Source organism: Lygodium microphyllum, chromosome 10, assembly GCF_053477565.2.
Source record: "Lygodium microphyllum isolate KBCC chromosome 10, Lygodium_microphyllum_v1.1.10, whole genome shotgun sequence".
NCBI lineage: Eukaryota > Viridiplantae > Streptophyta > Polypodiopsida > Schizaeales > Lygodiaceae > Lygodium > Lygodium microphyllum.
The window spans coordinates 118848817-118871536 of record NC_141144.1 but is presented as its reverse complement, the minus strand read 5'-3'; the positions used below and the strand labels follow the sequence as shown (position 1 = coordinate 118871536).

Below are 22720 nucleotides of genomic sequence, written 5' to 3'. Positions count from 1 at the left end.
TCCACTAGTCGCAATGGTTGAGCTCATGTAGCACAACATTTTGGTTCCATTGCTACATGTTTCATGTTGCATAGTGGTAGAAGGTACATGTATATAAACTCTGAAGTGTACACAAAATAGTTAGGACATGTATGAAATGGTTAGATCTTGCATGAAATGAGGATTTTTGTTGGCCCGGTTTAATTTAATAAAATTCATCATTTGGAAAAGCAAGCATTTTTTCTCATGAGGTTGCACTTACAACAATTGTCATAAGCACAACACCTATGTTACATGTGTATACGAATGGAGAGAAACACAAGAATTATCAATGAAAGGATTCAAGGAGAGACATACACGGAAAAATGATTCAAAGGACAAAATATTGAGTATAACAATAATACATTGAGTGATTGGAAAGATCCCCTCTTAGAAGAGAAGAGAAAAGATAATTGAGGTCGAGACATCCCATGTTGCATGTGTGGAAGGTGGAGGGGATGGGAAGTGAGCTCATTGTGTGAACAAGGGGCTTAGCCCACATGTATTTGTATTTATTTATCATTTAATATAACAAAAAAAGAAGCAATAGGAAAGCCAAGCGGGAGTTCCAGGGAAGAACCCCCCCTTTCTTTTTGTGGACATCATCAACAAGTTGTTGTTCGTCCTCCTCACCATCATTGCCAACATCGCCATCTCCTACTACCTCATGCTCTTCATTGCCATGATTATCATCAACATCTGCACATGTTGTTGCTGTTGGTCAATGATCACCACCATCACCTTCATCATTGTCATAGTCACAAATCGTGCACACCACTCTGTTAATTATATTGCAGATCGTCCTCATCATGGTCATCACCATCTCCGTTGCTAGTAGTATCTTTATTAGCATCATCATCATCATCATCATCATCTGTATCAACAAACATGGTATGACGTGTCTTATGCCTGGATTTGGAATTTCTACCCTTAAAGATTGCACCTACAACCAGGATCTCATTTTCATCCTTTGCATCAGGCTTGGTTTATGTCCATGATACTATAAAAGAATACATCGGATATCATCTTCATGGCTTGATTGTTATCCACGCTACCTACAAATGCAAGCCACCCTATCACACTCATCATTGTATTCAACATTGCGCCCAATCTGTACAGGTTTTCAACAATGCCATCATCATCATGTTGCTAGATGGGGGGTGATACCCAACCGTCTTTACTATCTCTACCTTTGGCCCTCTTCTCTTCTCCACCACAAGCTTCATCCTACCCACCACTTCTTTCACAAAGGAAAGCCACACTTGGCTATTCTTACTCCCAATGATTCAAAGGGAGGGTGGCCTCAAGTTCATCGATTGTTTGACATGCTTGATTAAGGTCAAGAATATGGTTGGTTGGCATTTTAAATTCCTCTGAGTTTTGAATTTTTTTCCTTTCTAAACATTGTACATTGCATAGTTCACATGCACATTAACTAAGAGTGCTGCCACACGACGTGCCTTCGACTAAGGAGAACCTGAAATTGGAGGAGTTGCCACATGTCCATTGGCATTCTTCAAGTTTACTTGCACTCTCGGCCACTCTCTTTCCTAGGAAATATTAGGCTGGGATGTCACCTACAATAGGTAGTGAGCTTGATTCCTACTTGCAAGTCACCAATAATGGGTGGTAGCTCTCATGCAGCTCAACACTTTTTAGAGTTAGTCTCAGAATGAAAGACTCTAGGCCGCACATTATGACTTTGATGAACAAGACTTATAAAATTTCTTGTTCATCCATGTGTGGCAGCACTCTTACTGCACACTAACCTAGTGCACTTGCACTTACACACTTGTGCACATGTAGTAACACATACACTGTATACTGGTACACACACCAATACACACATTGACACATGCACCAGGCCTACCACACACCACCATGCACAGACACAACCGTAGGTGCCCACATATTGACTCAAACTCTTGATCGGTCCCTCCTTCCTATTTTTCTTTTTTTCCAAGCACCGCCCTATTCAGGTGGGGGCTCTCGATTGGTCCCTCCTTCGTTTTCTCTTTTTCACTAGGCCCCCACCCTGTTCTAAAGAGGGAGTTAATGATCGAAAGGATAAAGAAATGAGTCGCCTCATAGTTCCTGTGTATTATCCCACTATACATTCTAGATCTAGCACGTAGATCCTTTTACTCTAGTGCACTCGTGTGCACTTGTGTGCATGAGCACTTGTGCTAACACTCCCATGTACGCCTATGTGTACTATGCACACTTGGGCTTGCACCTTGCATTGTGTACATACCCCATCCTTATGTAGATGCACCTTCTACCTTAATGCACTTGTGTGTGCTTGAGCACACTTGCACTGGCACATGCTCATAACCCAACCATAGTGCATTGTGTGCACTTATGTGTGCTTGTGTGTGCTTGAGCACACTTGCACTTGCACATGCTCATAACCCAACCATAGTGCATTGTGCCTAGAGCATAACATCACTTCACACGTAAACCATGTCCCCCCTTGCACATAGCCCTAATACACAGTGCATGTGTACCATGCACTAAACCAACATGCTAACCTTCATCCCTAAATGAATCCTAGTACACCCTCCCTCTCAACCCACATCCACCTATCTTAGTGCACATTAGGAATCCCATGATCAACCCTAGTGCACTCACACTAGTGTACTACATTGGCGAAACTACTCTAGTACACTCACAATATGCACTGATTTCATCCTCACATGCTAACCCTTGTACACTACGTAATATTGGTGCACCACACATATTTAGTCCATATTTGTGTGTTCACCTTGTCTCTTGATTATGACTCACACACTCCTTAGGATACATTGCATAGTACACTAATGCACTACCCTTGCACACATGCATAATGACATATATACTAGTGCCACCCATAGTCCAACCTAGTGTGCATATGCACTAGAACCAACCTTGTACCTTGCACTTTAATTAGTGCACATCACACTTACATAACATTTCATTTCTTTCACATAGTGCACATGAGCACTTAGCCTTCCATCCTTAGTACACCATAATTTTGCACTACCCTAGTGCACTATAGTGTCAAATCCATGGTGCAGTTGTCTCATCATTGCACATCAACCCTGGTGCATGGCATCATGCATCTTGGCTACTAAGAACACCCCACTTAATGAATTACATATGCAGTGTTTCACATGATACCTTAGTGCACACATTGCATCATGCATCTTAATGCACTTACCTAGACTTGCATACTAATCCATTATTGCATTTACCCTATGATATACTTACACTAGTCATATCCTTGCACATTAAGCTTAACCCATCGTTCACCTACATAAAACCTAGGGCACGCCATTTCATTCTAGGACATAGAAACTCAACTCTAGTGCACTTGCATTAGTGGCTACTTAGCCACACTATTATAATACACTTGAAATGTACACTAACCTCACATACTAGTGCACACCTAGTCAATACCTTGGTGCATTACTCTCACACTTGTGCATAAGTGCACAAGTGTATTAGTACACAATAACCTTTGTGTACCTATCCCATTGTCCACCCCTAATGCATGTATTCTTAACAGGCAACTTAGCTCACATTAGTAGTAGCACACATGCACATCGATCCACACTTCCATCCTAGGATACTCGTCCTAGTGCATCCCTACGCATTCATCTTTGCATACCACACCTACATGCATGGGGCATGTAGGTTGAATCGTACCATTGCATACATGTACACCTTTGTGCAAGAGAAACTTTGAGGAGTGTACATAAACCAAAAATTCAAAACACAAGAACAAAGGGAAACAAGGGAACTCACTGCCAAGAATGAACCAAAACCATTGAACCAATATTCCTAACTTGAGTCTAGATCGTCTAAGATGTTGTAAGTTGATTGTTTTGTGAATTCACAAGTTGTTGAAAAAAAGAAAGCCTATTTATATCAAAGTGTTCGAGAATATTTCAAATAGATTATCCAAGGTTGCTATTGTTGATGGGATTCATTAAAAATGGCAACTTTGAGCTATATTTTGTTTATAAAAGGCTACAGAAAGCTTCATCATTGATTTCAAAAGTGATACTTACATTGCTACCACCCTTTCACAAAAGATCGCATTGATGAACAAGGACTTTAGTATGGTGAGAAAGCTAAGGTATAGGTTTAACAAAGTTTTGAAGCCCTTACCCTCTATTGATCATAAGGCCTTTGAGATCTTGAATGTTCCCCCCAAAATTGTCTAGAAAGAAGAAAAAGCCTATTGTTGAAGATGTTACTCACTTATGTCCTACAACAGGTGCACCTCAACCATCATAGAGGAGAAAATTAAAGAGGAGGTTAAAAGTGAGGATGTGATTTACAAGAGAAAGTTCAAGTCTCTTAGCCTAGTTAACTATGAGAGTATAAGCAAAGTATTTTTCCATATGGTTGTAAATGTTTCTCGTGATATGTAGAGAAATAGGACTATCTTAGCATATCTCTAGAAGCCAAGAGCATGTTGTAGAGGAAAGATATTTAGTTATCAGATTCCGTGGTTTATTATTGTTTGAGGTAAGGCCTCTCTTTGTTTTTATACCGTGCATACATTGCTTCTCTTAGCAATGATATTGCTAAGAATATGTTTATTATTGATCTACTTCTCTCCATGGATTTGGTTTCAAAATCAAGTTCAAAAATTGAAGGCTTTTTGAAATTTTTTTATAGTGCCACATACTTCCATATCTTTTTTTGTATGTTGAAATGTATGTCCCTTATATACGTACTTACTTTTGGTGATAGTATTTTCATATTTGTTGCTAACTAATGTTTACTTTACATAGGATATTCGAATCTAATCTACACCAAATTTCTTGCTCGAAATGTCATCCTTAAGAATTCTCTTTCTAGAATTCATGGCATGGCAAAAATGTATCGTGAATGGTTTCCCTCATTTTTTGGTTTTTCCTTATTTGCCAGTTTTGTTACATGTAGGTTCATTAATGTTGGCTAACAAGATTTCATTTGCAGTGGTGCTAGACTTGTTAGTACCCACTTGGACACCAATTTTGAAGACATTGCTAACTCTCAAAGACCTTTCAAGTTTCTCCTTCAAGAGGTTCTACTACAAAGTGACTCACATAGTTGCAAATGGAGAGTCATTTCAAATGTTTGTAGGACAATACATTCAAAGTTGTTGAACATATATGGGGTGAATGTAACTCGATTTTCAAAATTTGGTTCAAATATTGAACGCTTTTTTAAAAATTTTGATAGTGCCACACACCTCTATATCTTTTTTCTATATGTTGAAAGGTATGTCCCTTAGATGTACTTAGCTTTGGCAAAAAAAAATTATATTTGTTGTTGATTAATGTTTCCTTTATAGAGGATATTCAAGTTTAATCTACATTAGTATTCTTACTCAAGAGGTCATCCTTATGAATTCTCTTTTTGAAATTCATGACATGGCAAAACTATGTCATCAATGGTTTTCCCTTGTTTTCTAATTTTGTTGCAAGTAGCTTCTTTAGTATTGGCAAACAAGTTTTTATTACAATGTGACTAGAGTTGTTCATACCCACTTGGACACCAATTTTGAATACATTGCTAACTCTCAGACCTTTCAAGTTTCTTCTTCAAGAGATCCCACTACAAAGTGACACACAGTTTTTACATATAGAGAGTTATTTCAAATGTTTGTAGGACAATAGATTCAAAGTTACTGAACATAGATGGGGTTAAAGGCAAGCCTTGTATCTTTCGCTTTCAAATTGAAAGTCTCTTGTAATTTCAACTTAGATGTTGTCACTAAATTAATTGTTTATTACGCATTCTCTATTTAATAAATTCATGTCAATAAATTAATGACTCGCTTTTCTTTAAGTGTTGATGATGATCTAGCATGGCCATGAGACCATTTAGAGACCAATATTCCTAGTGCATCACTTAATGGGGTGATCAGAGCACTATGACGGGGATATCTAGTACATGCAGTACAAGTTATGAAGGGGGAAAGAAGTGTCTACCAAGTGTAAGAGTGTACACAAGAACCAAGGAGTTACACATAAATGAAGATGGATTAAGTTTTAAGAAGAGGAAGTGCATTAGCATATGTGTGCATCCGGGGATGCTTGGGAACGTTTACTTATGTGTAATGAGCATTACATTCATTTGGGATCATCCTCTCCCTTACAAGTCAAGGTTTAAGGTCTTTTCTTTCATTAAGAAAGACAAGAGAGGTAATTTTCTCACTAAGAAAGACAAGAGACATGATCCTCTAAAAGTGAGGAGAGAAGTGATTTTCTCTTTCTAAGGTCTAAAAAGACACAAGCTTTTATGTGGAAGTTAACCTTAAGGTTGAGGCCCAAGGCAATTTAATGAACTCTCCTTAAGGTGGTTGCATGGACCACAAGTTAAGAGTACAGTTTGAGAAGCTGTTCTTTTTAAAAAAGACATGGTGAATCCATTTTTAAAATATCTCGCGATAGAAAGACGATCCCTAAAAATGGGCCGCGAGGGTTATCAAAAACAGCAAGATCTACAACTTTCGTGTTGGGTTTTTTTTTCATCTGAATAACGCACAGAGAGATATCTCGAAATTAGTGCTGCAGAGTAGGTCCTGGAACAACCACATCTTGCATGAAGATCAACTCAAGTCTCTCTCCAAGAAGAGAAGCTCTTGAAAGACTATAAAAGAGGAGGCTCTCCTTGGGTGTGAGGGAAAAAAAGGAAGCACCACTTTGCATCCATCCAAGAGGAGAAGAGAAGGTGCAAGTGCTACGGAAGCTCTACTGAAACCAAGTTCCAAGAGGAGAAGAGAAGGTGCAAGTGCTGCGAAAGCTCTGCTAAAATCAAGCGTCAAGAGGAGAGCCCTACACATATTGTGTAGGAGAGAAGGAGGCTCAAGAAGGATCAAAAGGTGCCAACTTCCTAGTTGTGCAGGTGTTAGCCGGTTGTATATCATACAAGGAACCATGATTTTGTTTCCAAGATCTACAAGTAAGAACTGGCTTATGTGTAAAGGAGGAGCTTGCTCCATGTCAATAATATAACTCCACAAGGGGGAGGACTAGCCCATCTTCCAGTCCCTAGTATGTCTCTCTCTCTCTCTCTCTCTCTCTCTCTCTCTCTCTCTCTCTCTCTCTCTCTCTCTCTCTCTCTCTCTCTCTCTCTCTCTCTCTCTCTCTCTCTATTCTCCCTCTGTGCCAGCATAATATTCGCTATATATATTTTAAGTATATAAGAAAGTCGAGCGTGTATCTCAAATCTTATAACAGTTGTGTGCTCTATTACACTAGGTCATACATGGATAAGGGAGAGGTGTATTGAGTTAATTTTCGATAGGGCAATTACATCAATTCACCCTAACTCCCCACTTTCACCTAAAACTTCTAAGGGCAAAGCCAAGGGGCAAATAAAGGCAAGGCCAAGTCAACCACCAAAAAGACTACCATAGCCTCTACAAAGAAAGGAATGCCCAAGCTTTCTCCTTTTAAGTTTGATCCATCTCCTTTGAAGCCTCAAGAGAAAAGGGTGATCGTGAAATCAGCAATGAAGAAACAACCTATTGTAAGGAAACTAGTGATAATTAATGAAAGTGATGAAGAAGATAACATGCCAAAGAAGAAGAAAAGTTCATAGGAATGAGAAATTGAACATCAAAAAGAAGCTAAATACTAGCCTTGTATTTATCCCTTTGTACATTTGTACTACATTAACATTGCCTTTATACATTTGTACTTCAATATTGTAACCTAGATATAATGAAATTTTGGATCTTACTCACATGAATTGTGTTTTTCTTTATAGAGTCATATTAAAATTTAAAGTTTATGCCAAGTGTTTCTCTACAATGCTTACATGTCTATTGATGAACTAATCACCGTGATGATGACCAGCAATGATAAGACTAGCAAAATTGATGGAGAGTGGTAGCTTTCAATGTGTGAATCTAGGTCAAAAAGGAAAAGAAAGACAAAAATAGCAATGTTGCTTTATTGTTGACAAACATAGCCTTATGGACTCCCGATAAAATGTGAGAAGAAAGCTTAGTAAAATCATAAGCTAAGGAAAACTTAATTGTTTTTTTGGGCACCCCAATTAGTGTATATGGAAATGTTGTTATTGCTATTTGAGGGGAGAGGAAGAGTGAAGACTACAAGAAGGTGGAGAACTATTGAAAAGGAGATGACAAGAGGAGTGTGGAAGCACTACGATTGGTGGAGACAAATGTGGGCTAGGGTGTCAAAGCTAGAGAGTTTGAATATCAACATTGGAATAGAAAGAGTTTGAGGAGTGAAAGGGTTTGAAGAAGACCATGCATGCTCATGTCAAAGGCCCAATAAGTGCTAGCTTGATGATGGAGATTTGGAGGTGACTCACAAATTTGTCCTTTTGGATTGTGAGATTTTGGATTTGAGTCTACCTAAAGGCAATCCAAGGGCTTCTACTTGCCCACTTGCTTTGGAATTGCAAAGGATTGTGATACTAACGCTCTTAGTATGCAAGCCAATGAGTATGAAGGTGTTATTACATTGGATGTTGAGAGTTTCTTTGTGTTCACTATGCTTGAAGAGAAGACTTTACTGAAGAGTTATTCTCCCAAAGTTATAGACATCAAGTTGATTGAAGGGTGAACTATATTGTGGGCACACCCTTATGCATTGCATTCCACTCATCATGGCCTAAAGATTGCGATGTTGTACCCTTTTTCAAGCTACAAGGATGATATGCATTTTTCTTTGATTAAAGCACTAAGCTTGTTTAGTTTCCATTGGTTTTTGTGTGTGGTGTAGATATTGACTAAAGAGTCTTTGCAAGTGCTTGTGCCTTGGATGGTGCTCTACATCTCTTTTATTTTCAATGTCACATCTTTTTGTGCCTACAGTCAAGGATGTTACTGTAAAATTCAAGTGGAAAAGATGGAAATTGAGTTCAATATGTTCTTTGGGAGCAAGGAATATTGTCTTATGCAATTTGTGGAAGACTTTGAGATTACATGATTGGCGGGTGGAGTAAATAAAGAGAAGTGGCTAAATATATTTTACAAGAAGATCTATAGAGTGGCTAGAGAATGGTCAACCACATTATGGTTCAATTAAATTCTTGGAAATTGCCAATGGAGGTGGACTATGGGAAAATAAAATGCCTTTGATTTAAAAGTTGACCAAGATGGAGGATGCAAGTGTGTTATGAAGGTAGTTAATTTTATGAATGCATAAGGAGAATCATTGTGTGGAGCAATTTAGTCAAGGATTTGAAGCTTTGTGGAACTTTCCAATGGAACGATTCAAGAGAAGAGAGGCCCCTTCAATACTAAAAAAGGATCGGTTTATACTAATTTGAGAGTCCTACTCCATCTCAAGCTAGAGTTGAAGTTGTGAAGATTGCCAAAATGAGAAGGAATGAAAGATCCTTAAACTAGGAAAATTGATGTGGAACAACCCCCCAAATTCTCTCTTGTGGTGCAAATTATTTTACCCACTAGCGAACCTTCAGCACGAGTACCCCAAAAGAAGGAAACTTTAATTATGGATAGGATGGAAGCCATCTCTAATAAGTTGCAAGATTTGAGGATCCATGTTATGGAAGAACTAGGAGAAGAGTAGGATGGAGACCATGGGCTCAAAATGGATTTGGTAAAGATATGAAGTAGAAAGGAGGCACATGAGAGCCAAAAACATACTACAATTGCAATGAAGTGGGTCATTTGAGCCCCTACTATTCATATTCTGCTAGAAGAGGATGAGACATTATCCAATGCCACAAAATGTCTCGACAGGAGGAATGATTATACAAAAAAGATCAAGGAGGAAGCAAATCCTATTAAAGTGAAAATAGATTATAAAAGGAAGATCTTGGTGAATTTAATAGGTATGTAGGAGGTAATAGTGACCCCAATGAAGAGAAACACAACAAAGAGAATAGATGAAGAGGAGAGGTCTCAAAGACATAAGAAAAAGAGATTGAAAGAGAGGCTACTGGGACAAAGAAGAGAAGAAAACCTAGAAGGAAATTCAAGGCATGAGATTTTCCCATAAGAGAAGGATTAGAGTATTATGACTTAAGGAAGGACTTTCTTAAAAAGTCCGTGGATGTGACATATGGCGAGGTAACTGAATAATATCCTAAATTGAGAACATCATGGAAGAGGTTGGTAAATCTAGCAAGGATAGAGCCAAAGAAAGGCATTGTACATGTGCACAGTGTGGAGGATTTTCTCTAGGCACATGCCTTAATATGGAGGGTTGGCATCATGGAGAGAACATTCGGGGAGTTTTATGAAGATGACAATGCCCAAGTATGTGTGATTACATAGGCTTGTGTAGAAATGTTGGACTTGGAAATGACACTAGTCTTTCAAGATTTTGAATCAAGCACACCAATCATTCAAAGATCAAATGCCTTGGAGAGAATATTTGGGGAGTTTGAGTGTTGAATTTGGAGATGACACAAGTCTTTCAAGATTTTGAATCAAGCACTAGCACGAGTTTCCCCCACTCCCCCTAGGAGCCCCAATGGGACTTATCCAACTTAGCCCTATAATGGATAGCATGGTATTCATGGCCAACATGGCAACAATGGGCAACATGGTTATTAAGGGTAGCATGGGTTCAATGCACAACATGGAGTGCATGGACAACATGGTATGTATTTCACCAATCATTCAAAGATCAAATGCCTAGGAGCCCTTTGTGACTTAGAGTTAAATATTTTTCATATTTCCACAACAATAAACTATCATGTGATGCCTACAAGGTTAGGAGCTTGTCCATGTATTTCAAAAAGACCAAGGCTAAGATTAGTCAGTGCCATCCAATATTAGGGACATGGCATGATTACTCTGTATGATAAGAGGACTTTGAAGAAGTTCTATGTGGTGACCAATAAAACCATTGGAGGATGAAAGTGAAGAGGAGGGAGGAGGAGGAATAGGAAGTGAGTCATCCCTTTCTAACAAATGGGGGAAAGAAAAGACATTAGGATCACAAGATCATTCTAAGCACAAGGTATCTACTATTCTCTTGGAAGGAGGGCAAGCTTTTCTCAACGGTGTAGTGGAAGAGGGAGACAAAGATGGTACAGCAAAAGAGATATAGGAACTACTAGAGATAAGCATCCCCTTGATCATAAAAGAAGCTTTGATGGACACAATGCTTAGCCCAGATTTGACCCAAGAAGAGAAGAAAGCATGGTCTTTTCTAAGCAAGTAAAATACCTCAACCAAGAAAAAGGGAATGAAGAAGAGATATGCATGGAAGATGATTGGTTAATTGATCAAAAAGATAAGAACACCATATTGGGGAATATGGGAATTTTTCATAAGTTTGGGACACATGGTCAAATCTTTGGATTTGTCATAACTTGAACATTATGACTCCAAATCGAGCGCTCTATAGCTCAATAGATTCCATTTTTCAAGCACTTTCCAATAATAGGTCACATCATATGGTTTTGAGAAACTTATGGGCATGTTATCCGGGTGCCACCTTTTTAGTATTCAAAAATGGGAATTGGGAGATTCCCAAACTCACTAATATTGTGTTTAAGTCATTTTCAACAAAATGATTTCATGGATGACATGTTTGAAGATCTTAGTTCTATCACAATGAGGAGGTTATTGAGAATGAATTTCATGGATGACATGTTTGAAGATCTCGGTTCTATCTTTGAGGAGGTTATTGCCACAATGAATTCTTTTTTCTCCTGTTGATTTTGAGCAAGATAATGCAGCTCCCAAGTTGAATTTGATGATATACATGAAGTATTGATGCTTGTAATATAGAATGCAATACCGGTCTTTTTTTTATAAAATAAATCCCACGTTTTAGGCATTCAAGATGCTATTTCAAATTATTGGACCATTCAACTAGAAGTAATCCATCAAATTTCAGTTATAGTAAACATTCAAGTTTGGTGCCCATATGTAGATTTTTCCGGATAACAACAATTTGGACAACGACTTAAGGATATTTAGTAATCTTTAAAACTACAAAGCATGCAAAACAACAAAGCTATGTGAAGTTGCATTCATGTCCTAAACATCCAAACATAGTATGTTATTTCTTTGAATGTCCACCTAAGGTGATTAGTGATGTTTTATTAAAGCTTAGAAGGGAGCAAAATGCAATAGAAATTGTAGCAATTAGAGCCCTATTTATAATCAATGGGCTTCAAGAAAAGGAAGCATTGTTGCAAAGGGAAGTTTCTCAAGTTAGGGATTCAATGGTTTTGAACTTATTAATGCACTTGAGAAAGTCATTTGCAACAAGATAACAAGGTTGCATATTTGTACAATTAATTGGAATTGTCTTATGTTCCAAGCTAATATATTATTCTTAACTATCTAAATGCATCAAATGATTTGGGTGTTGATTTTTCAAGTCCTTAAAGATACTCAACTTGTCAATAAAATTATAGAAAATGCAATTATGCAATTCTAGGAAGTGGATCTTTATGCCATTCAACATATAGCAAAAATAGGTAAATTTATTCGGGTCAATTAGCTTTTAGGGTGTCAAAGCAAGTCTAAGATCATTTGGATAACAATAGTAGTTTCTTGTATTAGGAAATGTCACTCTCCATACCCACACGATAAGTTTTAAGGTTTGTAGGAAATTTCACAATTTTAGGAAGTTTCAAGACAATAAGATTTTACAAGATTTCAAGAGTGTAGCTTGCAGGAAGATGTAAAACCAAAAGTTCATGTGTTGGAGCATAATAGTTACAAGAATCTAAGAATAGGCATAAAAGTAAGAAGAAAAATGCAATTTAAAATGATATGAATGCAGGTTATGTTGAAAATTATCCTCTACTACTTGAATTTTTCCTATTTTAGGGCAAACCAAAGATTGCAATACATATACATGTAGTAGTTTGAGAAACATCAATTTGGGTTGATGCTAAAAGGAGGTTGTAGATGATATGACGTAGATTGAAGTTTGCAAAAATATGATGATGTACATGCAATGGTGTATTTTTTTTTAATGCATGTTCTCTTCGATTATCTTACATACATTTTTTGTGATACGATGTTTTATTCTATATCCAAATTTTGTGTTATATTTCCATACATCTATTATGTTGCAGATGTTGGAGCATCATCAACATTTCCTAGATGGATAGACATGTTTTTTCCTACATGATGATTGTTCATTATAATGGAGCCATGATTTTCTTGTTCAGCAACAATTTTCTCTCTTTATTCCCCATGATATTCTATGGATTTCACTATATTGGATGGGTTTTTGGCCTTGGTATGTTACCTTAAACTAGTTGCACTATACATCACTTTGGGTCATGGCTACCAAGCCATCCATCGAGCCATGCCATGTTAGTGCCCATAACTTACTAGCACACTTTACTTTTTGGCTTTTTTTGAAGTTGTGATTATGCAATTTCATGTGGATGAAGTTTATGAGAGAGTATGTGGATTCTTGTACTGTCCATTATAGCTTTTCCTAAATGAAGATATCGAAGATTATGCAAATCTGGTTCTCTCTCATACTTTCGTTAATGGCAACCTATTCTTTATGCATGTTCCTTATTGTTCTCATTTGGGGATGTTGAAATAGTCAACCATATTCAAGTGAATTTGTCGAATAGAAGATAGATAGCCAACAAGGCATCTGTATTTGTGCAAATTGCATGTCCACTTAGTGATATTTGTGGCTTGATATGTGCAAAGTGGATATCCTTGCATATGAGTAGCCAAGGGTGCTTGATTTGGTAATGGAATTCCAATCATTGGATAGGCAAAACCTACTAGATATATGCAAGGAACAAGATCCCTTAATGTGGTGTGATTAGAAATATGTGAATGAGTGAATGAAGTGGATTTTGAGTTGGGGATGATGTAATAGTCAACCATATTCAAGTGGATTTATCAAATGGAAGATAGATGGTCGACGAGGCATTGGTATTTGTGCAAAGTGCATGTCCACTTGAGTGATATTTGGGGCTTGATATGTACAAAGTGGATACCCTTGCATATGGTAGCCGAGGATGCTTGATTTGGTAGTGGGATTCCAATCATTGGATAAGCAAAACCTACTAGGTATATGCTTAAAGGTGGAATTTGAGGTGAAGGATTATCAAGACCTACTTTAATGGCTTCAAAAATCCATGTATTGGTACTTCCATGTACTTTAATGGCTTCAAAAATCCCCATCTTAGTACTTTCATGTATGCATTACAAGTCATGGCATAGTAGCATGGAGGATGCTTAGCTTTTCCCTTTCAACCATGGACGATGATTCAAGATATCACTCCCTAGAGCCTATCATGATGGGAAATTGGTGTCATGGAAAGCAAACTCTTAAGGTGCTTACTTTGGCAAGGTTGATTGAGCCATCTCTAAGAGTTTTTGTCTCTCGAATGCCAAGCTTTTTGGATGATGATAGAAGTGTTAGTCAAGAGCACCAAGCTTTGATGCCATCTAAAGAAATGCTAGGGCAAAAATAAAGAAACACATATGTATAACACAATGTGATAAATGCTCAACAAAGATAAGTCATATAGACAAGAAAAAAGACACAAAGGGCATCAAACCTCCTTGCATCAAGTATCATTGTAGAGTTGAGATCAACGTTGATAATGTTTAGAATGGTTGTAAGGGCATGTCATACTCTAGATAAATTCCAAAAAGTAGCAACAATCTATTAAGAATGATGATTATTTGGACAATAGTGGAGAGAGTGAAGCACAATCCTCTATAGCAACATGTTAATGGAGACTCTTAAGTAGCAAAATGCAAGGTCAACTAGCTGAAACATGATCCTCTAGGTAATAGGTGATAACAAAGATGATAACATCAACAAACTACTTACCAACTAAAAACGTAGACTACAAATGTGGAGATGCAAGTTTTTGCAATTGCAAACATTGATGGCGTGGTAGAATAGCAAGGGCACATGAGACAATTGGCAATTATCACGCAATGCAAAGTGACAACTCCACCAAGCTAGCAATAACCCCAAAAAAACAAGGGCACAATAAGGCAACAACATCAAAACAAGGGAATAGCTACGCAACATAACATCTCCTCCAACAACATGGCAACAATCCCCAACAATGGGTGCAACGCTTGAGAAAGTATGGGCAACTAGGGAGAAAAATGATGGTTGATGGCCAAGTTAGGCAAATGATATGGCAAGGAATGGGGATGGTTAGTCTAAATAGGGAATTTTTTGTCACTTGCTCTACTGTCCCAAATAAAATGTATTTTTTAAACAAACTTGTTTTTTAGAATATTTTCTTAGAGTAGGGGAGGAGAGTGATGGTTGAAGGCTATAGTAGACAAATATGATGATGGGGATGGATACCCTATATTGGGGATTTTACGCCATTTGACCTACCATCCCAAATAAATTGCATTGTTAAAACAATTATATTTTTAAAAAGTTAATCAAGTCAAAATACATGGCCATTGTGTTAATTGAGACCCTCAATGTTACTTGCCCAATACCAAAGTGCCATGGTTTGAGATTACAAATGTACCACCCCCTTCATAGACCTAATAATGTCACAAAAACATTGTTTATTTGAAGCTACAATTAGCTTATGATTTATTTGCGTCATTTAGTTGTAAGTTCCCATGGAGCATCAAATGAAGAGGCAACTCTCTTGAAGGAGTTTGACTTCATAGAAGCTATGCAAGGCATGATTATATTGGCAAGGAGTCAATCTTAGCATATATTCGTCCTTTAGTATAACAAAAGCCAACTTCTCTTGAGATGTATCAATGAGGTCATAGCTCAACAATAGAGGTGGTTAATAGATGGGTGCATTCAAACCCTGATTAGACTTTCCCCAACATTGCAATAATCTTTGAATTTTTTTTAACCAAAAAAACTTCACTTATGATTCATGATGTACAAATGAAATGATAATTGACTTTAAGATCCAATATATAAGACAAAACTAAAATTGTTAATGTCTAGCCTTACCTTATTGATTCTTGACAACCTTTACTAGGATTGTTAATCTTACCTTATCTCATCAATTCTTGGCAACTTCATACTATATATGATTGACAAAGGCTTGTATGTCATCCATCTAGACTATCAAGCTTCATAAAAACCACGAATTAAGGACATTATTTTACATTATCAGCAAACTACTAATGTGGCATAGATAATCAAAACAATAATATAGAGGTGAAAAAGCCCTCCCAAACTCACACATACATACATACCAAGTTTGCTTTACACCCAACAAAGGATTGTAATATTTACCACTAATAGGGCAATTTGAGCATAGGTATGATTACCATGTAAGAGCACTCCTACTCTCATCCCTAATCAAGTAATTGGCCTAATGTGAACAAGGCCAACACTCTAAAGCACGTCACTCAATACTTCATAGTACTCCTATCTCGACTCCCATTGCATCTCACCAACCTGTAGTTTTTGGGTTGGGGTGAGAAAGAAAGAGAGAGAGAGAGAGAGAGAGAGAGAGAGAGAGAGAGAGAGAGAAAGTGGAAAGCATATAAATAACCAATTACCACCCACATTCACACACAAGGTAAAATACTATGCACCAAACCTTGCCATATGAGGTGTTTTGACACAAACATTAGATATACAATACACAATACATAACGAGACCTGTACATTAAAATGAAAGGGAGGCTTTTTGGGAAAAAGTAAAGGCTGTTTGGCTTACAGGTGTTTGAATGGTAACTTTCAAGATGCACTTCAATACTAAAAACTGGTGCATTCCAACAAAGAGTAAAATATGACACTACATGCAAAAATATGTATTCTCAATCCCCACACTAATAGGAGCACAAGATTCTATCATATATGGGCTCTTAGAGAGTCTACAACATCCAAAGCAACACGTAAATGACCACTTCTGAAGTTCTTGGTGGTGATGCTCCCATCTTAATATCAATAGTCTTCTGAACTTGCTCTGGAAGAGGAATACTTGGTTTGCGATACATTAACATCAATTCTTCACAAAATGGTTGATTCACCTGCTTGTTTCAAGAAACCATTTTTGAAGAGTACTACCGACTCCATCAAACCATGCATGACATAGTATGTGCCTTTTCTGAATGGCATGCCATCTTTGGCAGCCAAGAACTGCACCACCTCTACCACTTCCACAAGAGTAAGTAAAGGCTTGGCCTTAATAACATTGCTGGGGCCTAGTTCTCACCATGTTTTATCAATACCTTGCTTGATTTTTGGTCTAATCGCCAACATTGTCAAAGAGGTCTGATTCTTTTGCTCCACTATGATTTTGGAATGTCATATGGCATGGCTATCTTCACTGAATTATATTTATGAATTTCATTAACTACAAGTACATGGTTTTAACTTCTTATTGAGATGCCTGTAGATCTCTCACCACTATAGCAGCTTTAAACTCTTTCAAACTGGGCTTTCAGAAAATCCAAGTCAAAATCGTTCAATCGTATTAAAAGTGAGAAAGATCACACTCTCACAAAATTATAATAATCCAATGTATGACTCAGTCAAGACAAAGTAATAAAGTGGTGCAAATGCTAACAATTTGCATGCAGCAGGCTTCTCAGGAGGTATTATACCCCCATGCATCCAATAATGCCACAGATAGATGTCAAGACTTAACCAACTCTGCCAGGAGGGATCTAGTGTGTCCTGCGTAAATCTCATCACTTCCTACTGATACCAGCCCCAAATATAGCTACACTCCAGCAGCTAAATCTTACTTACCTCGAGAAAAATCCAGCTTTCTAGAGACAGATGTGAAACTGAAACTTCACCTAATTGGACAGCCTTTGAGCCACTGTTGCTTCCCTTTCCTCTTCTGCTACCTAACATGCAGGTCACGTTCAAAGAAACGAGCTTTTGGTTTCAACAACAATGACTAAAGAGAGGTAAAATAGAACGTACATTTGAAGCTTGGCTAAATTTCAATCACAAAGTACAAAATAATCATGAAGGTCCTGCATGTGCACCCTGCACACGTGGCAATCGAAGTGCAGGAAAGGCAGAATCATCAGCCCTACATGCTGAGCCTCTATGGTTTGAGGATGGATGACTAGCACAGTGCAAAGAAGGTTGGTTTCTTTTACTAATTCCAGTACCCTGTTCCTTCACTGCCTGATAGGAGGGACATGCTGATCCTTTATGATGCAATTTTCCAAAGGTATTCTGATGCTGCCTTTGAGCAAAAACACTCGATTGGGGTCGAGCTACATGCACATGAGAAGAGTTGTTCTTTGCTACTTCTCTTACCTTTAGTAATGGCTCAAGATACTCAACCACGTCTTTCATCAAAGGCCTGCACTTTGCTTCTGGGTTAAGACAATCAAGAGCTAAAGCTCCAACCCGCTGAGCTCCCTTCAAGGAGTATTGGCCCTCCAATCGAGGGTCAACCAAACGGAACACCTTACGTTTGTCGTATAGAAAAGGCTTTGCCCATTCCACAAGATTCTGCTCCCCATAAGGCCTGTTTTTGTCAACCGCTCGTCTTCCTGTGAGAAGCTCAAGCAGAACAACCCCAAAGCTATACACATCACTTTTGGCAGTCAAATGCCCTGTACACAACCATTTCTGCTAGTTAGATACCTTCCCAAACCTTTGTAAGATCTTCTTCACCAACCAAAAAGCGAGTTCCCATCAGCTTGTTTTCACAGTAGGAATATTTCATTTCAGAATCAAATCTCCATCCCCAAATAAAAGTGAAGAAGAGAGTAATTACTTACCTGTTGCAACATATTCAGGTGCAGCATACCCGTATGTCCCCATCACACGAGTCGACACATGAGTGTTATCACCTGTTGGTCCATCTTTTGCTAGCCCAAAATCTGAGAGTTTGGCATTATATTGCTAAGAAAGAAACAAAGAACAGGAAAGGCATGTCAAAACTTTTAGGAAGCACAGCCAGCTTGCATTATTTCGTAAGCATACATAATACTGACAGAATCCAGTAGAATGTTTGATGCTTTAAAATCCCTGTAGATAACAGGACGTTCTGCCTCATGCAAAAAGGCAAGGCCCCTGGCAGCACCAACAGCAACTTTCATACGGATTGCCCAGGAAAGGGCATGATTGTGGTTGCCACCTGATAAGACCAGCTGCACATTAGAATCAATGAAATCTTTAAAGCTAGAGCATCAACCCACAGTGCCGCCCTGATCAAGCCTTCTGAGCACTACCTGCCTACCTAGAAGTTGCAGCACAGCTTCCATGCTAACTCTATAAGCTTAGTCAACTTCCTGATTCATTCTAAAAACTTCAAAGTTCACTTTGGTAAGCTCGGAGAATGCAACATACGCCTGAAAAGGTGGTTTTCCAAGCTGCCTCGCTGCATGAATTCATAAACCAGCAATCTATGTTCATCCTCAGCACAGAACCCAATTAATCGCACTAGGTTGATATGATGCAGTTGTCCAAGGAAGTTAACTTCTGCCTGACAGCAAAGACAATGCACGTTACTGTCCAGAGTATCTCCACAACTTTACACAGCCAAGGTGAATACAAGCAGTACATTCAAGAACAAGAAATTACCAGCCATTCCTTGTGCCCTTGTAACCCTTCAAGATTAAGTTTTTTGACAGCAATCACGATTCCGGTTCCTGGACGAGTAGCCATGAATCCATGCTCATCTATCCAGCCCTTGAATACACAGCCAAAACCACCCTCCCCAAGAACACTATCAGGCCGGAAGTTGCGAGTAGCAGCCTTGAGATCATTAAATGAGAAGGCTCGTAAGCTACTGTTTGGAGATCTTTGTAAAGGGTCTCCATGACTTGAAGATGAAATCTGACTACTGCCACTACAAGACTCCTTATGAGAAGTGTTCCGGGACTTTGCTGTGTGACCTGTAAAGTTTGGAATTCAGTCTTACCTCTTTAAAAAAAGCATTTGCAGAACATATGCAGCTGCCACATGGGCAGTGACATAAAAAGCAGCTAACTGCAGTTACTATACAGGAATAAAGCTTACGCAAACTAGGAAGAGGCTGATTGCATGACAGGCACACAATTATGCTATGGCACACAATTAATTTATCTATCCACCACTACATTACTATCCAAAAAATATCTTAACAATGCTACCCCAGAGATGATGAAAGAGATATAAAGTTTGGTGAATTTACAAAATCAAAATGGTCTGCATGAGGAGACCTGTATGTACCAATTTTTTCAGATGTCCAGAACAGAGGCATGATTTTCACATGTCCAGAAGACGAACATGATGGCAGATAATCACCAAGAGGCACACAAAGAAGTGACGACGTCAAGGGCAATGCTCAGCACCAAATGCTAAGCCTTAACAGATAAACATTCACCAACTGAGAAGATAAACATGAGAACCTGCAGTTAAACTGAGAGGTATAAGATACAATTCCCAGCTGGTACCCAAGCTGTGGGGCACCAGAGGAATTTTCCCTAAAATCACGTAGTGAACTTGCATAGTGCAACCTGGCCAACAGCTTGATCACACAATTCACCACCAATTCTTGAGACGGGATCTTATACTGATTTCTTAAATAACCAGAGCATCTAATAGCATCTGCAGCCAGCTCTGTCGATCATTCACCTGAAAGATATCTAGACTATGGTAAGATCATGCAATGAAATGCAGCCCACGTTTAAGGGCAATGATGTTACACACCCACGGACAACTCTACCAATCATTCAATCGGCAGACTTCTAGTATCCAGCAGGGAATAAAATGCACCCCTAAACCACATGTGACCATCAATTGATACATATCTAGTACACGCCACAGGCAACAAAATGAAACCCTAAACCACATGTGAGGGCAATTGCGTAGCGCAAGCATCTGCACCTTGCAATCATTCAAGAGATAGAAATCTGGCTATGTTCCTAGAAAATGCAAATGGAATGCAACCCTAAACCACATGTTGTGAGCATGATGCTACGCATGAGAAGACAAGGCAAAAAAAAAAAGAGGGGGAGCTCACCTGAGGAGTCATCAGCTTTGACACGAGCGACCCAGCAGTTGCCCATACAGACGAGAGAGGCGCATGGGCTCACATCAGAAGGAGCAGAATTTCAAGGCAAACCAGCCAGCTACGGTTCTGATGGAGTGATGGATTTCCCTCAGTCTGACTGACCTTGGGTGACAAAGAGGAAGATGCTCGGTATAATGAGGGGAAGCTGCTCCTCATGAGAGGCGCTCCCTGCTGTGCTTATCGTTGGGTCTCGGGCCTCGGGAATGTGGGAAGGAAATCAGAGAGAGGCAAGGTTCCCTTCCCTCTCTCCCTCTTTCTCATAAGGCCCCTGCATTTGCACTCATAGCTGGGTAGCTGCACATGGAGAGAGAAAAAGCAGAGCCGCAAACAGGCTTGCAAGACAAGCAAGCACGTAAACCAAGGGGCACAGTGCACGCACACAAATCCCCGCCCCTTTCTCTCTCTCCCCCCACCTGGCACCGAGGGACACAGCACACAGCCTCCTCTCTCTCTCTCTCTCTCTCTCTCTATGTGTCTATGTCTGCCCGCTTGTGCAAGTGTGAACAACACAAAGAACACCCAGGACTCACCCTATATAGCGACAACCTCATTGGCTTTGAGGTTAAGCGCCTTGTCACATGATGCCACATACTGCTGACGACCAATGGAACCGATGGAACACCTAGCATCCCCCAAGAACATATTTGAGATCCAGCACAAAAAACTTCAGCTTAAAACTTTGCAAATACTTTGCCAATGGGGCTGTAACTCAATTGATTTGAACACAAATTGAGTTACTTGGGTGCGTGAGTTCAAACCTTGCCCTACACTTTGGCGGCATGATTTGTTTGCATCCAAATTTGCAAGCCTTTTTACAAAGGCTTCGAATGGCTTTTTTTTTTTCTTTTGGGAGAATGGCTTGAAAGTTTGAAAGGTACCTCGAGGGTGTACCCAAGGTTTGGATTCACACACCCACTTACTCAAACCACTTGAGCTACAACCTATTGGCGCGAATGGCATTTCACTAAAGAACAACTAAAATAAATTTAACTAGATCAATTCCAAGCCCTTCTCACTAGAAACATTACCCCTCCTCAAGTGTGTGGTTTGAAAGTACATAGAGATCTAAAGTTACTTGTACAAGCGATTTCATTCCTCCACAAAGGCATGCATGTTTGTGTCATAATCTTCAATGCACTATCCTTTTGAGGTGGTAAGTGCTTCTAGCTATGGTGGCATGTAAGGGATATTGAAGAAATGTGTTGCAAATGAAATGGAAGTTGACTTCGTTGCTATTGTTCGAGGTCATCAGCTAGACATAGCAAAGGTGGATCATGTGATGCAAGACAAATCTACGATGATAAATAAAGATCTATGTTGGTAGAAAGCCATTTAAAGCACCCACTATTATATCCTAGCTAGACTCAAGCAAAGGCATATTAACTATCCCATATTTGGTGTTTGGAAACCCTTAGTTTTTTGAGAAATTGATTGCCATGAAGCATGCAATGATTATGGCTTGGGGAGAAACCACTTGATAGGCTAGGGTAGCCTTGATCTTGGACCACCACATTGAAACTATGAATATGTACCATAGGTCTATACATCTGAATTTGGGGTGCTAAGATTAGGGAAACAACCAATGTAAAGGCCTTTTAGCAATCTTTTAATGGAAAAGATGCCAAGTAAGAATGAACTTGAGACATAGTTCAATACTAGGTATTAGTAGCATGCTTCACTCCAACAATCTAGGTTCGAAAGGAAAGGGTTTTATCTACCAATGGTGGTCAATTCTAGCACAAAGCACAAGTCAATCCTATTAATAGTCTTGCTAGATTTAAGG

At 38.9% G+C, this 22720-nt stretch overlaps 1 protein-coding gene across 5 annotated transcripts; it reads right to left on the bottom strand.

Annotated features, from left to right (window-relative positions):
- Positions 1-17796: 17796 nt before the first annotated feature.
- On the bottom strand, positions 17797-21430 carry LOC148030494 (putative serine/threonine-protein kinase PBL11). 5 transcript variants are annotated; one of them, XM_087686838.1, is made up of 9 exons: positions 20887-21430; positions 20381-20498; positions 20094-20272; positions 19673-19777; positions 19464-19571; positions 19230-19365; positions 18875-19017; positions 18659-18782; positions 17797-18490 (listed from the first exon to the last, which is right to left on the bottom strand). In XM_087686838.1, exons 4-9 carry the CDS (start codon positions 19700-19702, stop codon positions 17886-17888), a joined length of 1146 nt encoding a protein of 381 aa, XP_087542964.1. In that variant the 5' UTR covers positions 19703-19777; positions 20094-20272; positions 20381-20498; positions 20887-21430; the 3' UTR covers positions 17797-17885. The 5 variants fall into 5 exon arrangements, with proteins under 5 accessions (XP_087542964.1, XP_087542961.1, XP_087542962.1 ...); XM_087686835.1 differs by having other exon boundaries at positions 19464-19777; XM_087686836.1 differs by lacking the exon at positions 20381-20498 and having other exon boundaries at positions 19464-19777.
- Between the last annotated feature and the right edge of the window lie 1290 nt (positions 21431-22720).

Excerpts from the sequence above, each read along its gene's own strand:
- LOC148030494 (XM_087686834.1), bottom strand. The coding sequence starts at position 20,932 with ATGGGCAACTGCTGGGTCGCTCGTGTCAAAGCTGATGACTCCTCAG. Across the intron at positions 19,018-19,229 it reads GGAAAACCACCTTTTCAGGC|GTGGCAACCACAATCATGCC; the intron begins GTATGTTGCATT and ends TGGTCTTATCAG. Across the intron at positions 18,491-18,658 it reads ACCTGAATATGTTGCAACAG|GGCATTTGACTGCCAAAAGT; the intron begins GTAAGTAATTAC and ends GGTTGTGTACAG.